Source organism: Heteronotia binoei, chromosome 1 (genome assembly GCF_032191835.1).
Source record: "Heteronotia binoei isolate CCM8104 ecotype False Entrance Well chromosome 1, APGP_CSIRO_Hbin_v1, whole genome shotgun sequence".
In the NCBI taxonomy this organism is placed as follows: Eukaryota; Metazoa; Chordata; class Lepidosauria; order Squamata; family Gekkonidae; genus Heteronotia; species Heteronotia binoei.
The window spans coordinates 106,342,029-106,359,541 of NC_083223.1; the positions used below are offsets into that span (position 1 = coordinate 106,342,029).

Consider the following 17,513-nt stretch of genomic DNA (forward strand, 5'->3'; position numbering starts at 1 on the left):
AAGTTTTACTGTTTTTTAAAAAATGTTTTACTTCATAGCCTGTCTGACAGAGAATTTATATGCAGTTCTCTGAAGGGGCTGCTGAAGAATAGGAACGGGAACACAGGAATTAGCAGACAAAAGACACAACTGTAATTACAGTGAAATATATTTACCAGGACAGCATCCAATATTCAAAGTCGTTGCCAAGCCAGGGTCATACACAGTAAGCAGTTTACAATACAGTAGATAACAGTACTATCAGCAAGTATACAGAGAATAATCCAAGCACAGTAGCTAAGATTAACACCAGCAGTATTTGCTGCCACCCGGAAAGTAAGTAATGCAGTACCCACAATCCTTACAGGCAGGAAGAGCAAGTTCACTGGCCTTCCTTTAAAACACACACCAATCATGCAATCTATACAGAGGTTGCATCAGCCTTCATGAGTCAGCACAAAGCCTAATCACAGGTGATGTCATACCACCTTACAATAGTAACAAGAAGCACCTGCATGCCTCAGCATGACTTGCAGAAACAACACCACTAGTACTAAGATGGGGTCAGTTCAGCCATTTTAAGAACTGATTCCTAACACTGTCTACCTTGCCAATGGGACTCCAGGTGGCTTACATTGTTTTCTCTCGGGTGTTTTATCTGTACAGCAACCCTGTGAGGTAGCTAAGGCTGAGAGTGTGTGCCTGACCAAGCTTCCATGGTACAAGTGGGGATTCCCAAACCTGGGTTTCTTAGATCTTAGTCTAACCAATATACTTTGATAGCTCAAAGCATCTGGGTTTTTTTTAAAGTCTCCCCAGTCCATTGTGAAATAAGAACTGATTATAAACAACTGCAACTTTCAGTATGTTTCCAGGACTATTATTCAGAAAAATTCATAAATCTATTTTGCTATGATATGGAGGGCTAAACAACTAGAAAACATCAGATATCTCCCTTGTACAATGAAAACAATGTACTTAATATCACCAACACATTAAAAAATATACAGAACACTAGTAATACTTATGAGAAAAAAATCAAAATGTTGTTAACACACACACTGTTGCCAATAGATACAATAGGCAGAATAACATAAACCAAACCACCAAGTTCCATTACAGTTCCAGGCTTCCAAGGAATATGAAAAGACTTGTTCAACACTCAGAAGTGATATGGAAGGCAGCAGCAACATCAGTACCCCAACAGGGGTAATGTGTAGGATTTGATTAGGCCGATCTTGGCATCCCTACCCTTAACAAAGGCACTTGGTTCTCTGGCTGCAGTGATAACATCTCTGCTAATATAACATTTCATCACATAGTGCAGATGTAGTGCTTGTATGTTAGAGGCAGCAAGTTTGAAGATCAATGAAGTAAATTCAGATTATATCATTTTAAAATTAACTTCCTAATCTTTAAGAGTAAGTAACCCACGCCATGACTTCTTTTCCTTTACAGTGGCTCTCTGTCAGAGAAGCGATTCATTTTTACCACAAATGGTAAGAAATGTTCTTGATTTCATACATTAAGGCCTAGTCTCAGAAAACTTCATATGAGTCCTATTAAAGAAAAATGACAACCCATTTACTGTGACCAGTTCCCCACTAGCCTTATGCCGCTCTCACTCTCCTTTTCTCCATGGGGCTTCTGTCGGATTTCACACTATCTGCCCCAGGGCTGCAACTAGCTCTGCCTCTTTCATGCAGCAAACAAGATCCTCTAAAAACCGGTTTCTGTTTGCCAAGCAAAAAAGGTGAAGCGAGTTGCAGCCCTGGAGCAGATAGTGTGAAATCTGATGGAAGCCCCGCAGAGAAGAGGAGTGCAAGAGCATAAGGCTAGTGGGGAATTGGTCACAGTATATGGCTTGTCAGACTAAGGCTAGTGGGGAATCAGTCTGTGTGTGTTTTTTTTTAAAAAAAAATCAGAGGTAATTCTGATGAGTTTTACAGAATTAGTTGTCATGTGCCTAGGTTCTCAGTGCTAAGATTTCTTCAGTACCTTTCAACCCCTTGCAAGAACAATGAGGTACTGGCTTTACCTCCTAAATGATCTTGATTGTATATTTCTTGTGTATGAAAATATATGCTCAGTCAATAATATATACTGCCTTTAGAGTAAATGATAATAGTGGTCTGTCTGGATCAGTGATGTTGAAACTCGTTTTCATATCTGTCTACCTGTTGAAGAGCTTCAGTGTGTCAAAACTTTCCAGCATTAAACGGCTTGTGAGTCATAGTCTGGGGTATGTTTTCAGTGTAGGCCTGTTGAGCCTTGTTATTCCCTGCATATACAGACACAAACTAATAGAAGCTGCCCATGGGTGCACATTGCAGGAGAAGATCTGTGAACAGTGCAAAAATGATCTTCATAGTTATCACTACTGATCTTCTTGCTGAAGAACCTCTGATAGTTTTTGGAGGAATCCCAGGGTTCCTAGGAACAGGCTGAAAGCTGCAAATCTTGCTCATTGCTGTCAGTCCAGCCTATAAGGTTCAACTTGTTGTGCTGTGTCTTCCATTGTAGTGGAAAATCAAACATTATATCACCAGAGAATCATACTTTGGGCAAACGAAAACCATTTGTGTGGTTGTTTTGTAACTAACTGTGTCATCACATCAGCACCATTTGTTCTGTACTTGGAAATAATTTCTTCTCCCCTGCCACACAACTAGCATTATTTAGGTGTTTGAGAAAGCTGCTTATGATGGTACAAAATTATGTTCCGATGTATGTAGTATGTATTCTACTGTTGGAATAGATTGCTGCCCAGGCTAAAATGTATAGGTTGGTGAGAAGAGTGCTGGAATTTCACAGGTACTGATAAAACGTGATACAGGCTTCTGTCCTAAGACATTGTTCCTTTCACACTCTCTCTGGCTGCTGGAGAACTTTTCCTCAGTTGCGTTGCTTGCTTCCTCTGCTGCACTTTCACGTGTGCAGGATCAGTGTTTCTGAAGGAAAGTGCTAAAACCAAGAGGAAGCAGCATGCAGAAGTGCTAGCAGCAAGAGGAAGTGTGTCACAGCAGAAGAAAGCCTCCACAGTAGCAGGAGAGAAACACAAGGGGAATGATTTTTTTAAAAAAAATTATTTATGATTTGTATCCCGCCCTTCCCACCAAGGTGGCTCAGGGCGGCTCACAACACATGAAATCCGACATAACAATATTAAGTTTAGGCATTTACACAGTTAAAAACATTTAAAATATAAAGACATTAAAACAAAGCAGAAGTCTAATAGAGCTACACTTAGTTTCCTATGCCGGTTAGTTATAGGCCAGCCGGAAGAGGGTTGTCTTACAGGCCCTGCGGAATTGAGCAAGGTCCCGCAGGGCCCTCACCTCTTCCGGCAGCTGGTTCCACCAGGAAGGGGCCATTACAGAGAAAGCCCTATCCCTGGTAGATTGCAGGCGGGCTTCCTTTGGCCTGGGGATAACGAGAAGATTTTGGGTTCCTGATCTCAGCATTCTCTGGGGAATATGTGGGGAGAGACGGTCCTTCAGGTAGGCAGGTCCTAGGCCATATAGGGCTGTAAAGGTGATAACCAGCACCTTGTACCGGTCTCGGTATATTATTGGCAGCCAGTGCAGAACCCAGAGCCCTGGCCGAATGTACTCCCGTCTTGGGAGCCCCAATAACAGCCGGGCCGCGGCATTCTGCACTAACTGCAACTTCCGGGTCCAGCACAAGGGCAGCCCCATGTAGAGGGCATTGCAGTAGTCCAATCTCGAGGTGACTGTAGCATGGATCACTGATGCTAGATCGTCACGCTCCAGGAAGGGGGCCAACTGCCTTGCCTGCCTAAGATGTCATAGGATCCAGGCCACTGAATTTAATGAGTAATTGATTAATGTAATTTATTCGTATTATTACTTACTGGCCTAGATCCTACACACTGTCAGCAGAAGGTGATGGTTGGGTGCAGATCTTTCTCACAGCATTCACAGGGGTCTGCTGGGGGGAAGAGGAAGGCAAGAGAGATCAACTCCACCAGTTCTTTCCATTGGGGGTGCATGGGATTCAACACATAGTTTTGCTGTTAGCTCATGAAGCATTTGCCAGGGCAGTGCAAGCAATCCTTCCTTTTTGATTTTGAAAATTAAGGTTGCAATAAGCCACTGAACTTAGAAGGAGGCCTGATTACTGCATCATCATCCTGGAATGAAACCAATGAAATTGGGGAGCTGGTTCAGTGGTCTCCAGATAAAGCTTGGCTGAAAATTCAAGGGCCATCCTGGGCAGCAAACCAGAACAACCTTCGCCAGTGGCTGGAAATAGACCTGGGAGAGAGAAAAAGAATAACAGGTCAGTTGTCTACAGATGCAGATTATTTTTCCACATTATATCTGACTGCAGTATGATATCACTAAGTATTTGTTCTGGTTGTTCTGTAACACTTACAACAAGGTTTCTTAATACTCTTGTAAATTAGAGCTTACACAGGTAGTTCTCAGACTGCAGACTGTGACTCAGCCAATGGTGGGTTGCAGCAGCACACACTGTGAGGGCTGCAGCCTTAGCCTCTGAGCCAGTCACCCATGTCTGTCCTCAGCAAAGCTAGCTTGGATGCTGTCTCCTGAGGGGTGGGGACATCCCCATAGGTTGCTGTGATTGGTGCAGCATCCAGACAGGCTTTATTGGCAGGCCTAAATAAGGCAGCCAAGCCTCCTAATGAAGCCTGCTAGGATGTTGGTCACAGCAACCACAGTGCCTTGGTCTGACTTGACAGATTGCCCCTCCCCTCATCCTGGAATGCCAAGGACTGGAAAGGAGACAGCTTTGAGCCCTGACAACAGGGCAGATCCCCAACCTTACATGACAAGACTCTCTCTCTTGCTTATCTCATGAAGAGCAGCAGCCCCTGAAACTTGTGAGTTGCTGAGATAGAAAGAGAAAAGGGATTTCCATGTTAAGTACTCAGTAACTGAGTAACATAATGATCATCTGACAAGCTGTGAAAAGATGAATTAGAGATGCTTTGTGGTCACTCAGTTTATGAACACATTCCTGGCAGAGTCCTGTCCAGGGCACTTTTGGCTTTTGATAATAATATAACATAATAACTTTTTATTTGTATCCCGCCCTCCCCGCACAAGCAGGCTCAGGGCGGCTCACAACATAGGAATGCAATACAATATAATAAAATCACATAAAACAGTAAAATTAATATGCAGTTACATTAAAATTAACATTAAGCTGCTAATAGATCTTAATTCAGTAGGAGAGAAGAAACATACACAGCGACATTATCTTAGCTCGGTATGGGCGAAGGCTATTTTGAAGAGGTATGTCTTACAGGCCCTGCGAAATTGATTTACACATCGCAGGGCCCGTACCTCCTCCGGGAGTTGGTTCCAGAGTAGTGGGGCCGCAACGGAGAAGGCCCGATCCCGGGTGGTCTTTAGTCTGGCCTCCCTTGGCCCAGGGATATTCAGCTGGTGCTTACCAGCTGACCTCAGTGCTCTCTGGGGCTCATATGGGGAGAGACAGTCCCTCAGGTAGACAGGCCCTCGGCCATATAGGGCTTTGAAGGTCATGACCAGCACCTTGTAACGAACTCGGTAGACCACTGGCAGCCAGTGCAGTTCGCGCAGCCCTGGCCGTATGTGCTCCCATCTTGGAAGCCCCAATAGCAGCCTAGCCGCCGCGTTCTGCACCAGCTGCAACCGCCGAGTTCGGCACAAGGGCAGCCCCATGTAGAGGGCGTTGCAGTAATCCAGTCTGGAGGTGACCGTAGCATGAATCACCGTTGCCAGGTCCCGGCGCTCCAGGAAGGGGGCCAACTGCTTTGCCCACCGAAGATGAAAAAACGCGGACTTAGCAGTGGCCGCTATCTGTGCCTCCATAGATAGTGAAGGCTCCAGAAGAACCCCCAAGCTCCTGACTCTGTGGGCCACTTTCAGTGGCACACCGTCAAGAGCTGGCAAGGGAATTTCCCTTCCCGGGGCACTGCGACCCATACAAAGGACCTCCATCTTCGCCAGATTCAACTTCAGCCCACTCAGCCTGAGCCAGCCAGCCACGGCCTGCAATGCAAGGTCCAGGTTTTCTGGGACGCAGTCAGGTCGGCCATCCATTAGTAGATAGAGCTGGGTGTCATCTGCATATTGATGGCACCCAAGCCCAAACCTCGGTGCAATCTGGGCAAGGGGGCGCATATAGATGTTAAACAACATGGGAGAGAGGACTGCCCCTTGTGGCACTCCACACACTAGTGGGTGCCTCCGGGTCAGCTCTCCCCCAATTGCCACCCTTTGTCCCTGACCATCAAGGAAGGAGGAGAGCCACTGTAAGGCCAACCCCCTAATCCCTGCGTCGGCGAGCTGGCGGGTCAGTAACCGATGGTCGACCGTGTCGAACGCAGCCGACAGGTCTAACAGCATCAGCACCGCCACGCCGCCTCGGTCCAGATGCCACTGGAGGTCATCCACTAAGGCGACCAGCACTTTCTCCGTCCCATGGCCTGGACGAAAGCCGGACTGGCAGGGGTCTAAGGCGGAAGTGTCATCCAAAAAACTCTGTAACTGATGGAGGACTCTTCAGGGCTAGACCTGACAGAAACCACCAGGCAATTTATTGTCAGGAGACTTGCATGACTCACCCAGGCCTGGCAGCAGCCACCCCATAAGAGTCAATATAGTGGTTAGAGTTTCACACTAGCATCTGGGAGACCCAGGTTTGAATCACCACTTTCTGATGGAAGCTCACTGGGTAACCTTAGGCAATTACTCACTCTCAGTTTGACTTTCCTCACAATGTTGTTTTAAGGATAAAATGAAGGCAAGACTAGAATTATGTCAACTGCTTTGAGTCCTCATTGTGGAGAAAGGTGGGATATGAATGGAATAATAAGTATAATTGAAGTTGGAGACAGATAAAAATACAGTGGTGAGTGGGAAGGAAAGAAAAAAAGTTAATGCTATACAAGAGGAAGGAAAGATAAACTACTCCAGGAGGGGAAAATGAGATGCCCCCACAAGTCTTTGGAGGCCCCCTGCTTGTTCTGTTCTAAGTTGCAGGAGTCAGGCATCAGAATTGCAGAATTTTCCAGATAATTTACAAGAAGCTGTTTTTTGGCTGAGACAAAACTGTGGCTGAGTACTTAAGATGGAAGTTGTGTTTGCTGCTTAAAGCGTGAAGCAAGATGCCTTCACACATTCAGGAGCATGTGGTGGACAGCCCACAGAAGCTGCAATTGACTGTGGCTTCCTAGTACCCATTTGGTATATGTTTGGGGAACATGTTTGCCCTTCACATTTTTCAGCCAAAGTTCAGAATAATAGTGCTTAACACTGTTGAAGTCAGTGGGTTTAAACCTGCTTAGATCACATCCCAACAGAATTATATAGACAGCCTGCCTTTAGAGTTCTTATTGTTTGGATGTGTAATTCAGCTTGCTAACCAATGGTTTGGATTGGGATGCATATCTATTTAAATACTAAATAATTTGGTTTATATGCTGGGTGGGTTGTTTTCCCTATGTCCTGTTACAATAAGAAGGAAGATTTTCATATATTGCATTAAAAGCAATTATTATAGTCCTGCCTGCACATCACCCGTAATAGGAGATGGTGCTCCACAAACAGACATACTTTCTCCATTCATTGTTGACAGTGTTAACCCCACATTTGCTCAGGTGGATGTGTCAGAATTTAATTGGTGATGATGGATGTGATGTCATACAAAGCTCAGGTTTTTTAAAAACAAGGATATCTGTTAACTCTGTTTTGGAAAAGAATTTAATCCTTTTTTGACAGAAAAAGATGTTTTATAACCAATATTATGAGCATGTTTAGTAACTAATAAATGCATACAGTATTATTTCTCTTTTATTACAAGGAATTAGAACTACAGGTTCTACAATGATCAGTTTTAACTTTTATGTTAAGACATTTATTGTGAACTATAAAAATAACTCAAAATGGAGGACTTACAAAGGAATTCTAAGCAATGAAGAAAAGGTAAATTATTTTTCTTCTTTTAGCCCTTCGCTATCACTTTACAACTGTCCTTTGCACATTACTGTGTTTGGGTTTACACTGAGTAATCTGTCCATTGTAACTGAGAAGGCCTTAAACTTCAGTTGCACTGTTGCTGCAGTACATTGGAACATAGAAACCTTGATAAGCTGGAGACGCCTCTTCATTGCAGGAGGCAGGATAAGCATTTTCTCCAGATAAGAGTTGATTTAGGCTAGGCTAAGCTAAAAAGAGTCTGAATGCAGGGGGGGATGGGAGGCTATGGGTCTCAAACAATAAAGTGATCTAAAGTGCTCTCTTGCCAGCTGCTTTCTTCATTGGCTCAGAAAGGGTGTAAAAGTTGAGAATACTTTAGCTGTGGGTCTGTACTGATCATCTGTCAATTAAATTAAACCTGGAGGCTTTTAGTGGAATCAGTGTTCTTGGGAAGATGAGACACATTGCTCACATCATGTAGATTTGGGGCACTGAGTTTGTTTATCCAGGTGACCAACATGTATGCTCAATGACATTGTGAACACATCTGAAGCCAAAGATCAGAGCTATTTACTAGCATGTACTTGACATTGTTAAATTTTCATGAATGTAACATGTATCAAATTACTGCTTAGTCTTGCAGTTTTCATAGTTATATTTTCTTAAGGATTATAAACTTTTTTTTGGCTTTGAAAGCTGCAACCTTAGCTGTATCAACCCTAGGACTTAAAGCACTTAAACCATTTCTTTACCTACAGTGAGAATTTGAGGAGCTTGAGGTTTATAATTTATGAGGCTATTTGTTTTCAACTTCATTCGGAATAAAACTTATTTTTGCCCTTTAGTGTAAGAATTCCTTCGCCAAGTATAGATCTCCCATGTGTCTTCCAGTGTCATACAATTTCAATTGAATTCAAAGTCTTTTCACTTCACCTTCTTTTGTTGCTAAGTTAACTGATGGCATGCCATTAAAAACAGGTCTGTCTGTAAAGCAGGTATTTCAAAATGTCACTTCATACATTGGTATAAATAAGATACTTAACTATCACTTGCAACTCCTTGGAGGTCAGTTTTTGTGTTTGTTTGTTGCATTAGTTTAGTGTGTTATGTTTTTGGTTAGTTGCTCTAAATATTTGTAAGCTAAATACACTGTTGTTTTTTTTCAGGTATTTGAAGCCAACTCTAATCACAGAGATGTTGTCAGGAATAATTTCATTCCTCCTATTGTGGCCCGGTATGTGAGGATTATTCCACAGAGCTGGCATAAAAGAATAGCTCTGAAGGTGGAATTGATTGGTTGTCGCATAGCACAAGGTAGACAGCTTTTTACAAAAGACAATGGATTGGTTGTAGGACCTGTGCGTCCTAAAACTGCATTGACTCTTAATATGCTTCATCTTCTGTTTTACAGTTAATGGCTCATTTCTGCATCCGCCCTGGCAAAGCCCAAGTCAGAGCCCAGGCATTTCAGTTAGAAAAGAAGATAGAAGTATTACGGAACCTATACCTTCAGCAGAAAACAATTTAGGTAGTATAATACAGTCTTCATTTTATCCATGGGCATGCCTGCCTCCCTCCCTCCTTGGAAGGAAGCCACCACACAACTCTTAGGCTTTGGGGTGGAGAAGAGACCTTAAAAATGGCTGCATAGTTTGTTTGTTTTTTAATCCTCTTACCTGCACTGCAATTGAATTTGAAGAAAAATGGCAAACTGAAAAGAAAAGCATTTAAAAATCATAATATTAAAAGTCAGTTTTTAAATAAGGTGTGACAAATATGTGTTTTGTATACATTGCTTCAGCCATGTTGTGTGACAAACCACAATTCTAAAGGATGTTCCATAATTTAGAGGTAGCAGCTGAAAATACGCTCGAGTCCCCGTCAACCAAACACCTACAGTCATGAGTTCCAACAGCAAGACCCTCCTTGGATTATCTCAGAACCAAGGCAGGTTCACATGGGTGGAGGAAGTTCACAAAGCTTGCATCTGAGCAGGACTTAAGACAAGCATTTCTTTTTGCAATGAAATAAAGCCCATTTATTTCACAGGAGTGGTTGGTCTAACATTCTTTCTAAGCTTCCTGTAAATTATTACAGTGGCTATAAGTGTGTGTACGTCTAGACCAACTCTCAAAGCAGTGTTGCTTTCAGAGTATTATTTGTAGCTTTTTTACTTTTCAGGATGGAAACTTGCTGCCATCATAGTTCCCGTCCTGGTGGTGCTTTTCCTGTTCCTGCTATCGGGAATTTGTATCTATGCTGCTATACAAAAGTATGTCACCTTTATTTTTCATTTTTCAGAGTTGGGGAGCATAATATATTTTCCTGCTTGTGATATTAGACACAGACAACCTCTTCGTTTGCTGCTTTGCTTCAAGAATAATTGGCAGTTCAGAGAGACCATTCCATTCTTTTATAATCATGATGATTCCCTTCATGATTTGGTAGTGCAATGGGAAAGTAAATTAAACCTAAATTTGTATCCAGGACAAATTTGAAGTTTCAAGTTTCATTCCCAGCATTTCTAACTAAGCTACCTCTGGAAGCAAAACTAGCAAACTAGCCTGAAACCCTGGATGGATTGCTTGGTGTGCCAATTTAGGCTTACAATAACTATCTGAAATAAACTGCATTCAGGCTAAGTTCCCTCACTCTGTTTCTTCATTACAGGAGAGAAAAAGAAGCGGTTGATTATTGCTCATGTGATGCTGGGGGAAAAGGTAGGTGTAAAATTGTTATGTCAAACTGTTAACATGACAATGATAGACTCAAATATCACTTCCTTTTTAGACAAACCTTTAATTATGTAATAGTTCAAGGTGGAATGAGTGTGACCCCTCCACTGAAGTGGTGTTACTAGCCTCCCCCCTAAATCTGCAACCATTGTGTAATATCCTTTCATATATAAGGCAAAGAAACCCGCGGAATACATAGAATACAACCAGAAGGAATTTCTATGATTATTTTTAGAATATCTAGTTCCTGGATCCTTGGAATTTCTGTTGCTGTATCTGTGCATAATGAATTCACAGATGTGTTTGAATGCATGGGAGCAGGGCAGTGAGAACTAATCTCATGGAAAATCTTCCTGGTTCTCCTCTCTCTGATTCCAAAAGATGTTCAGCAAATACAAATTCAGCAGCATGGTGCCATTGGGAAGGACTGTCAGGGAGGGCTAGATGAAAAGCAAAGAAACTTTGAAACATTTTTAGGGCTCTATAAGGATATTCTGAAGCTAAACACATTCAGATATGTGACCTGCACATGTATAATCATTTGAGCTAATATAAGCTGCTTAGGTTGGGCATCTGAAGATGCACAAAAGCCTACACCCAGAATTCAACTTTGTTGGCCTTAAAGGTGCTACTGCACTCAGACTTAGTTCTATATGTAGCAGTAGTTTCACTGAAACTACTGTGGGATTTGGGATTGATAGGTTTAGAATTGCTATGCTGGCAACCTATCAAACCCAAATCCCACAGTAGTTTTCAATTAAGCAGATAAAAATAATAGCATTTTTATACTATTCTTTTTTCCTAGACAACAAAAGTAAAACAGTTTATCTTTTTTTCCTCTGAAAGCAGAAACCAGGGGGGCCAAACTATGGCTTGGGAGCCACATGTGACTCTTTCATAAATATTGTGTGGCTCTTGAAGCCCCCATTGCCTGGCTTGCAGAAGCCATTTCTCTCTTTAAATCACTTCTCTAAGCCAAGCTAGCTGGTGGCTTGGAGAATGCATAAAGTTCCTTCCCTTCCTGCCTGCCTGTCTGATGTTCATGCCTTGTGGCTCTCAAATATCTGACATTTATTCTATGTGGCTCTTATGTTAAGCAAGTTTGGCCACCCGTGGCATAAACCTTACTTTAATAGGTTCTACTTTCTCACAATTATGCTTATTCCTTTTACAAAGCTTGCTCTGTGTCAAAGTTGGTTGTTTTTAAGTTTAAAGGTATTGGGACTTTAACTTTTGATTTCTCTCCTAGGATGGTGGAAACAAATCAAACAACCTTTCGTCAGACATCAATCTACTGAATTCACCATCAGTTATAATAATGAGAAGGAAACACCACAAAAATTAGATCTGGTCACAAGAGAGATGGCAGGTAACTCACTCTTCTTAGAAATGTTATGTAGAAATGTGATGTGTCTGGCCATTAGTAATTTATGAAAGTGAGTTACATGGTCCAGTGAAATGAAGGCATAACAATATGCATTGAGAGCTTTTCTCAGACTGGACTATAAGCACATAGAAGGAAATTTTCCTCTCCTTTGATTAGCAGAAGAGTGAAATGTTAGGATAGGTGCTGAATCTTGCATCTTAACTCCCCCGCTCTTTTGTTTAAACTGACACTGATAGTATGGGAGCAGTTGTAGTTTCTTCCTGCCCCCACATAGATGATATTTTTAAAATGCAACTGTGACAACAGTGGCAGATATTAAAAGTGGAGCTAACATGGGCAGCTTTGATGGGATATATTACCAAATCCTTCAGTCACAGAACCTTTATTGGCATAACGTATTACCAAATCAGTATTTTACCTTGGTTATGAGTAGCAGTTTGAGAGCTCCTGAGATGACCTGTTGTCAGCTAGAAACTCTTTGAAGTTTGCTTTCCCCCCAAAAAATGAAAATGAGTTGCAATTATGATTTGTTAGTGTAGGGAGTTCCAGAGGTTGCGTGAATGGAATGTTGGGCCACAATGGGTGGGGTTTTTTTTTGTTTTTTTGTAAGACTTGGGCTGAGTTAGAGAGGCTTTAAACTTTCTCTACAGGCTGATGGGTGAGAAGGTAACTGAACTGTCCTTCCTCTTATGCTGCTTTAGAACAATCAAAGCAACACTCTTCATCCCTGATGCAGGGATCCCACACACATCTCCCCACTATTGCTTGTGCATGAACAGCCCAGAGCCAACTGCTTTTGAAATGCTGAGACAGTGCTCCTGTTTCTAACCAGAATTACATTCAAGGCTAGAAGAAGATGATATTAGATTTATATCCCGCCCTCCACTCCGAAGAGTCTCAGAGCGGCTCACAATCTCCTGTACCTTCCTCCCCCACAACAGACACCCTGTGAGGTGGGTGGGGCTGGAGAGGGCTCTCACAGCAGCTGCCCTTTCAAGGACAACCTCTGCCAGAGCTATGGCTGACCCAAGGCCATGCTAGCAGGTGCTAGTGGAGGAGTGGGGAATCAAACCCGGTTCTCCCAGATAAGAGTCCGCATACTTAACCACTACACCAAACTGGCTAGGGTTATCAGCTGAGGCTAGGATTTTGATACTAAATGGTCTGTTTCTATAGAGCTGAATTGTACATTGGTTGCTATATTAAAAACAATTTTACCTCAAGTAAATTTAGCCATCTTCTGGGCATGAAGCAGGTGTCACTGGGTGTGTGTGGGAAAGGGAGAGGTATTTGTGAATTTCCTGCATTGTGAAGGAATTGGACTAGATGACCCTGCGGGTCCCTTCCAATTCTATGATTCTTAGGAGCATTCCACCAGGACAATGATGATGTATGTTGCTGCAAGTTTAAGAATATTTTGACCTTATTCATTAGTCAACCTTAATTTGGCTTCCTGTGTTTTGCTTGAACCAGACTTTCAGTGCTGCCTCTTTGTCTTTCTAGATTACCAACAGCCTCTCATGATAGGAACTGGGACAGTAACCCGGAAGGGTTCCACTTTCAAGCCAATGGACACAGAGGATGAGAAGAAAGGTAGCACAGACATTGGGAACCGTTACCTCTACCCGCATAGAACTAACCACCATGATTATGCACTGCCTCTGACCAATCAGGAGCCTGAATATGCTACTCCTATTATAGAGCGGCATATAGGAAGGGAGTATGCTCTGCCTTCTGAGACCTGCTACAATATTCCTGCTGTTTCTTCTTCTCAAAAACATTCTCATACTGCAAGCAGTTTCTCTGCCTCATGCAAGGCTGATTGTAGGAATGGAGATTACCAAATGCCGCAAAATAAGAAGGACTATGATAAGCCAAAACTCAATAATACTTTGACCGCAGTAGACTATGGTACTGGCTATCAAAAACCCCAAACCAGTTCATTGGCAAGTGAGGGCTATTCAACACCCAGCTACTGCTTAAAACCAGCAAATCAGACTGCAGTGACAGCTCTCCTGTAATCTGCAATCCAAGGAGAGAGTTTGTGTCCCTGTGGCCTGGACTCAGACATGGACAACCTACAGTGAAGCAGAAGTTGCTTTTGTTGAAGGTGAATGTGTTGTGCTCATGACAGCTTTCACCATCAAAAGCCTTTGCTGTGAAGTCAGCAAGTGGTGATATTGGTGCTCTGTTCTAATATGTGCAATTATTACATACTTTTAAAAATGTAACTTAAAGACTTTTAAACTTGTTTTTATGCGTTTGAGTTTTGTAATGAGAACAGCTGACCGTAGCAGGGTGGGGGGGAGCCTAGTCAGCGCACCAAATACTGCATTGGATCAAAAGCTTCCATTTTGCTAATAGTGGAGCCGGACCTTCTATAACTGGAACCAGCTTTTTGCTGGAGAAAGAGTTCCTGGCACCTGTGGAAAGCTGTGTGTGTCAGAAGAAGGCTCCATCATTAGTGAAACAGAACCTTTCACCCATCCCGCTGTACCTTAGTTCTGTGTTAGCCCCGCATACATTCTTGGAAAGTGAGTGTTTCACAATTTATATGCAGAACTGTGTGTGCTTGGGGCTTTAAAAAGTAAAACCATCCTGGTTGTGTGCCAAACAACAAACCTGAATCAGCCATTCACTGTGTACAGGTGACAGTATTATCTTGGCATTATTTATACTGACTTCACTGGTCATGGAAAAAGGACTAGGCACCAAAATTCTACCCATAACTTTGGAAGCATCATAAGTCAACAGTGGACTACATGTTTTGAGTATAGACCACCTCCTGCAGTTATTTGCATATCTCATTTAAAAGGATTGCACAGAGATAGAAAAAGCCACAGCAGAGGGAGCTACTCAGTCAGCACAGACATTCCTGGTCTCATATCCTCCTTAGTGTGGAAAACTGCCAGTGAGTGTTTCTGTTGTAGTCACAGAATATTTAAGACAGTCCTATGCTAATTTACCCCATCAGAAACATCTACAGAAGATAAGCATGCTGGTGATTGCAATTCTAATGCTTTTGGGGGGGGGAATGAACTGGCTAATGTAAAAAACATGAAATCCAATGGAAATATACCAGTCTGAACCTGGCATCCTGTGGGACTTTACTCATATCAAGTATCATATACTAGAAGAAACCTAAATACAAGTGTTCTAGACTTGACTGCCACCACCACAGCTGCCTGATTCAGGAGAAAGAACACACTGGGACTCAACACAGATGTATGGTGCCAAATATGCAGCATTCTTCCCTCATTCCTTCATGTATTTAATAATATTGCAAACTGCAGCTTTGCTAGGAGGCTAATGAATCTTCAAGCGTTTATTATTGTTCATTTGGCAACTTTAAATATTTTTGAAAGGCACTAGAGAATAAAGGAGGAAAGGTAATAAAGCTTGTCCTAATCTAGAAGGGTCAATAAAGTGAGATATAGATCAGGATATCTTGCATAGGAAAGGGAATGTTCCCCAAAGAGGTGGGAGCCAGGATCAGCTCTTTGGTTGGGGAAAGGTTCTGTTTCGGTTGTAAGGTGGAGGAGATATAATAACTGTGTGGCCACGTAGAGAGGTTGCCAAATCCAAAGATATAAGGAAGTCTGTGTTTGTAACTAAGCCAAAGGTGCATGTCTATGACACACCTGCCACAGACAAATGCTGTGATTTGCTTGTCAGTCATCTGACATGGAGCAAACCAAAGCCACTTACATTCTACTAGGAATAAGGCCCGTTGTGAAGAAAAATACAATGGACTCTAGAAAGAGGCTCTGGGCAAGTGCCCCCCCCCTTGCTGCCTTCCCATCCAAGTCAAGACATTCACTCCCCCCATGGTGTCTTCCCACCCTTTCTGAGGCTGGTTGACAGGACACAGGGAAGCACTGGAGATGTGTTTGTCTCTGAGGTAAGACTTTTGGTGGTTTGTTCAACATTCTTGGGCCTGCAAGTAGGTGGGGAGTCAGCCAATGGGAGACCAGAGATGCTGACAGCTGTGATGGGCCAATGGTTTGTTGTGTGCACCTCTGAGCCATTCCATTTGGCTACCAGCATAGGGGAATTGTTATCTATGATAATGATGATGAAAGAGATAAGCCTCAAGAAGCAAGCATGTGCCAAGAAACACAATAGTGGCCATGGTGCCTTCAGACACCACTTTGGGGACCATCAGTGGATACTGTCAAGTACATCCATTTTCAGCACTTGGGGAGTGCTTTGTGATATACTGCCTTTGCTTCCCAGGCAAAATCAGTGCTCTGTCAATATTATGGCCACTGCCTTCTTGCAGTTTTATTATACTTAAGTACTGTTTTTTGTTTTCCCCCAGGTAGACTGGATCAGAAAGGGTTTGGTTAAAATGCAATCGCAAGATGTTCAGTCCTAATTGCTCCCTCTGTTGAATACAAATCAATATTACAATTGCATGGTTATTGCTGGGGTTCTGCCACAGCTTTTCTTTGCTGTGAGATAGATCAGACCAGTGGTCGGTCCAGTATGCTGCTGGGAAACGTACAGGCAGGGAATGAAGACTACAGCTTACCCTGTCTCACACTTAGGCCCTCTTCCTATGTCGTTCTGGTACTGCTCATATAATTGGCTGTCCTTCCCTTTTTCATGCTTCTGTCAAAACTGAATTGCTTGCCTGTCCTTGACTAAAGTGGGAACCATGTGAAATGCCACAATTTGTTACAGAAGGAATTTTCACCAGGTCAGAAAGGGTAGGCATCTTAGACTATTGTTGGATCCCTTAGACAGCTAAATCTAAACCAGCAAAGGTCATATTGTGTGGGCAAAAACCCGGTCATACACACACATGCACCAAGGCAAACTTATAAAATTTCTACAATTGTCTTTGTTCATTTGATTTTTCTGAATTTTGGCCAGATTACAGCCCTCACTGAATAATTTGTTCTAAATTTAATAATGACAGATCTTGATTTTATGAATAAGTTTATGCTGTGCAATGATTTAAAACCAAAACAGACTCCGCATATACGTTCCCTGCATTTATAAGACATGAGAATTTTTGAGAAGCCTACTCAGTGCAGATAATGTACTAAAGATTATGCAACAATCATTGAATGTGTCATTTAGCTAGGCAGCTATTTGAGGGGGGTGGGGTGTCAATCTGGCTGCAGTCCTAAATTAAGAGACAACACTGCAAGCTCATCAAGGAACCAACTACTTTGAAAACACTGTCTTGTTCTTGGTTTGTACTTCATTTTTAATGTAACAATTGGATATATCTGTGCTGTACTGTAATAAGATGTAGAGCCTTTCATCTCAGTCTCTGGGTTGAATCTGATCCAGGACAGCAGTGATCAACTGTAATTAGCTGCAGATATCAGATAATTGAACAGAATGCAGTGGCCTGGTGCTCTTATTGTGGTCCTTAGGGAACAGGTCTCAGTTTCGCTGTAAGGAGATTCAGTGGACAGCTCTACATCAGAATGGGTGGTTTCTGCA

At 42.5% G+C, this 17,513-nt stretch overlaps 1 protein-coding gene across 1 annotated transcript in view; it reads left to right on the forward strand.

Annotated features, from left to right (window-relative positions):
• Nucleotides 1-14,304, forward strand: part of DCBLD1 (discoidin, CUB and LCCL domain containing 1) — a 40,173-nt gene extending 25,869 nt beyond the window's left edge. Inside the window, exons 7-15 of the mRNA XM_060238552.1 lie at nt 1,438-1,478; nt 4,081-4,281; nt 7,816-7,937; nt 9,098-9,245; nt 9,343-9,459; nt 10,113-10,203; nt 10,602-10,651; nt 11,916-12,035; nt 13,557-14,304. Of these exons, the coding sequence (XP_060094535.1) occupies nt 1,438-1,478; nt 4,081-4,281; nt 7,816-7,937; nt 9,098-9,245; nt 9,343-9,459; nt 10,113-10,203; nt 10,602-10,651; nt 11,916-12,035; nt 13,557-14,074 (1,408 nt within the window). The 3' untranslated portion in view covers nt 14,075-14,304. The remainder of the gene's footprint in view (nt 1-1,437; nt 1,479-4,080; nt 4,282-7,815; nt 7,938-9,097; nt 9,246-9,342; nt 9,460-10,112; nt 10,204-10,601; nt 10,652-11,915; nt 12,036-13,556) is intronic.
• Nucleotides 14,305-17,513: the final 3,209 nt, after the last annotated feature.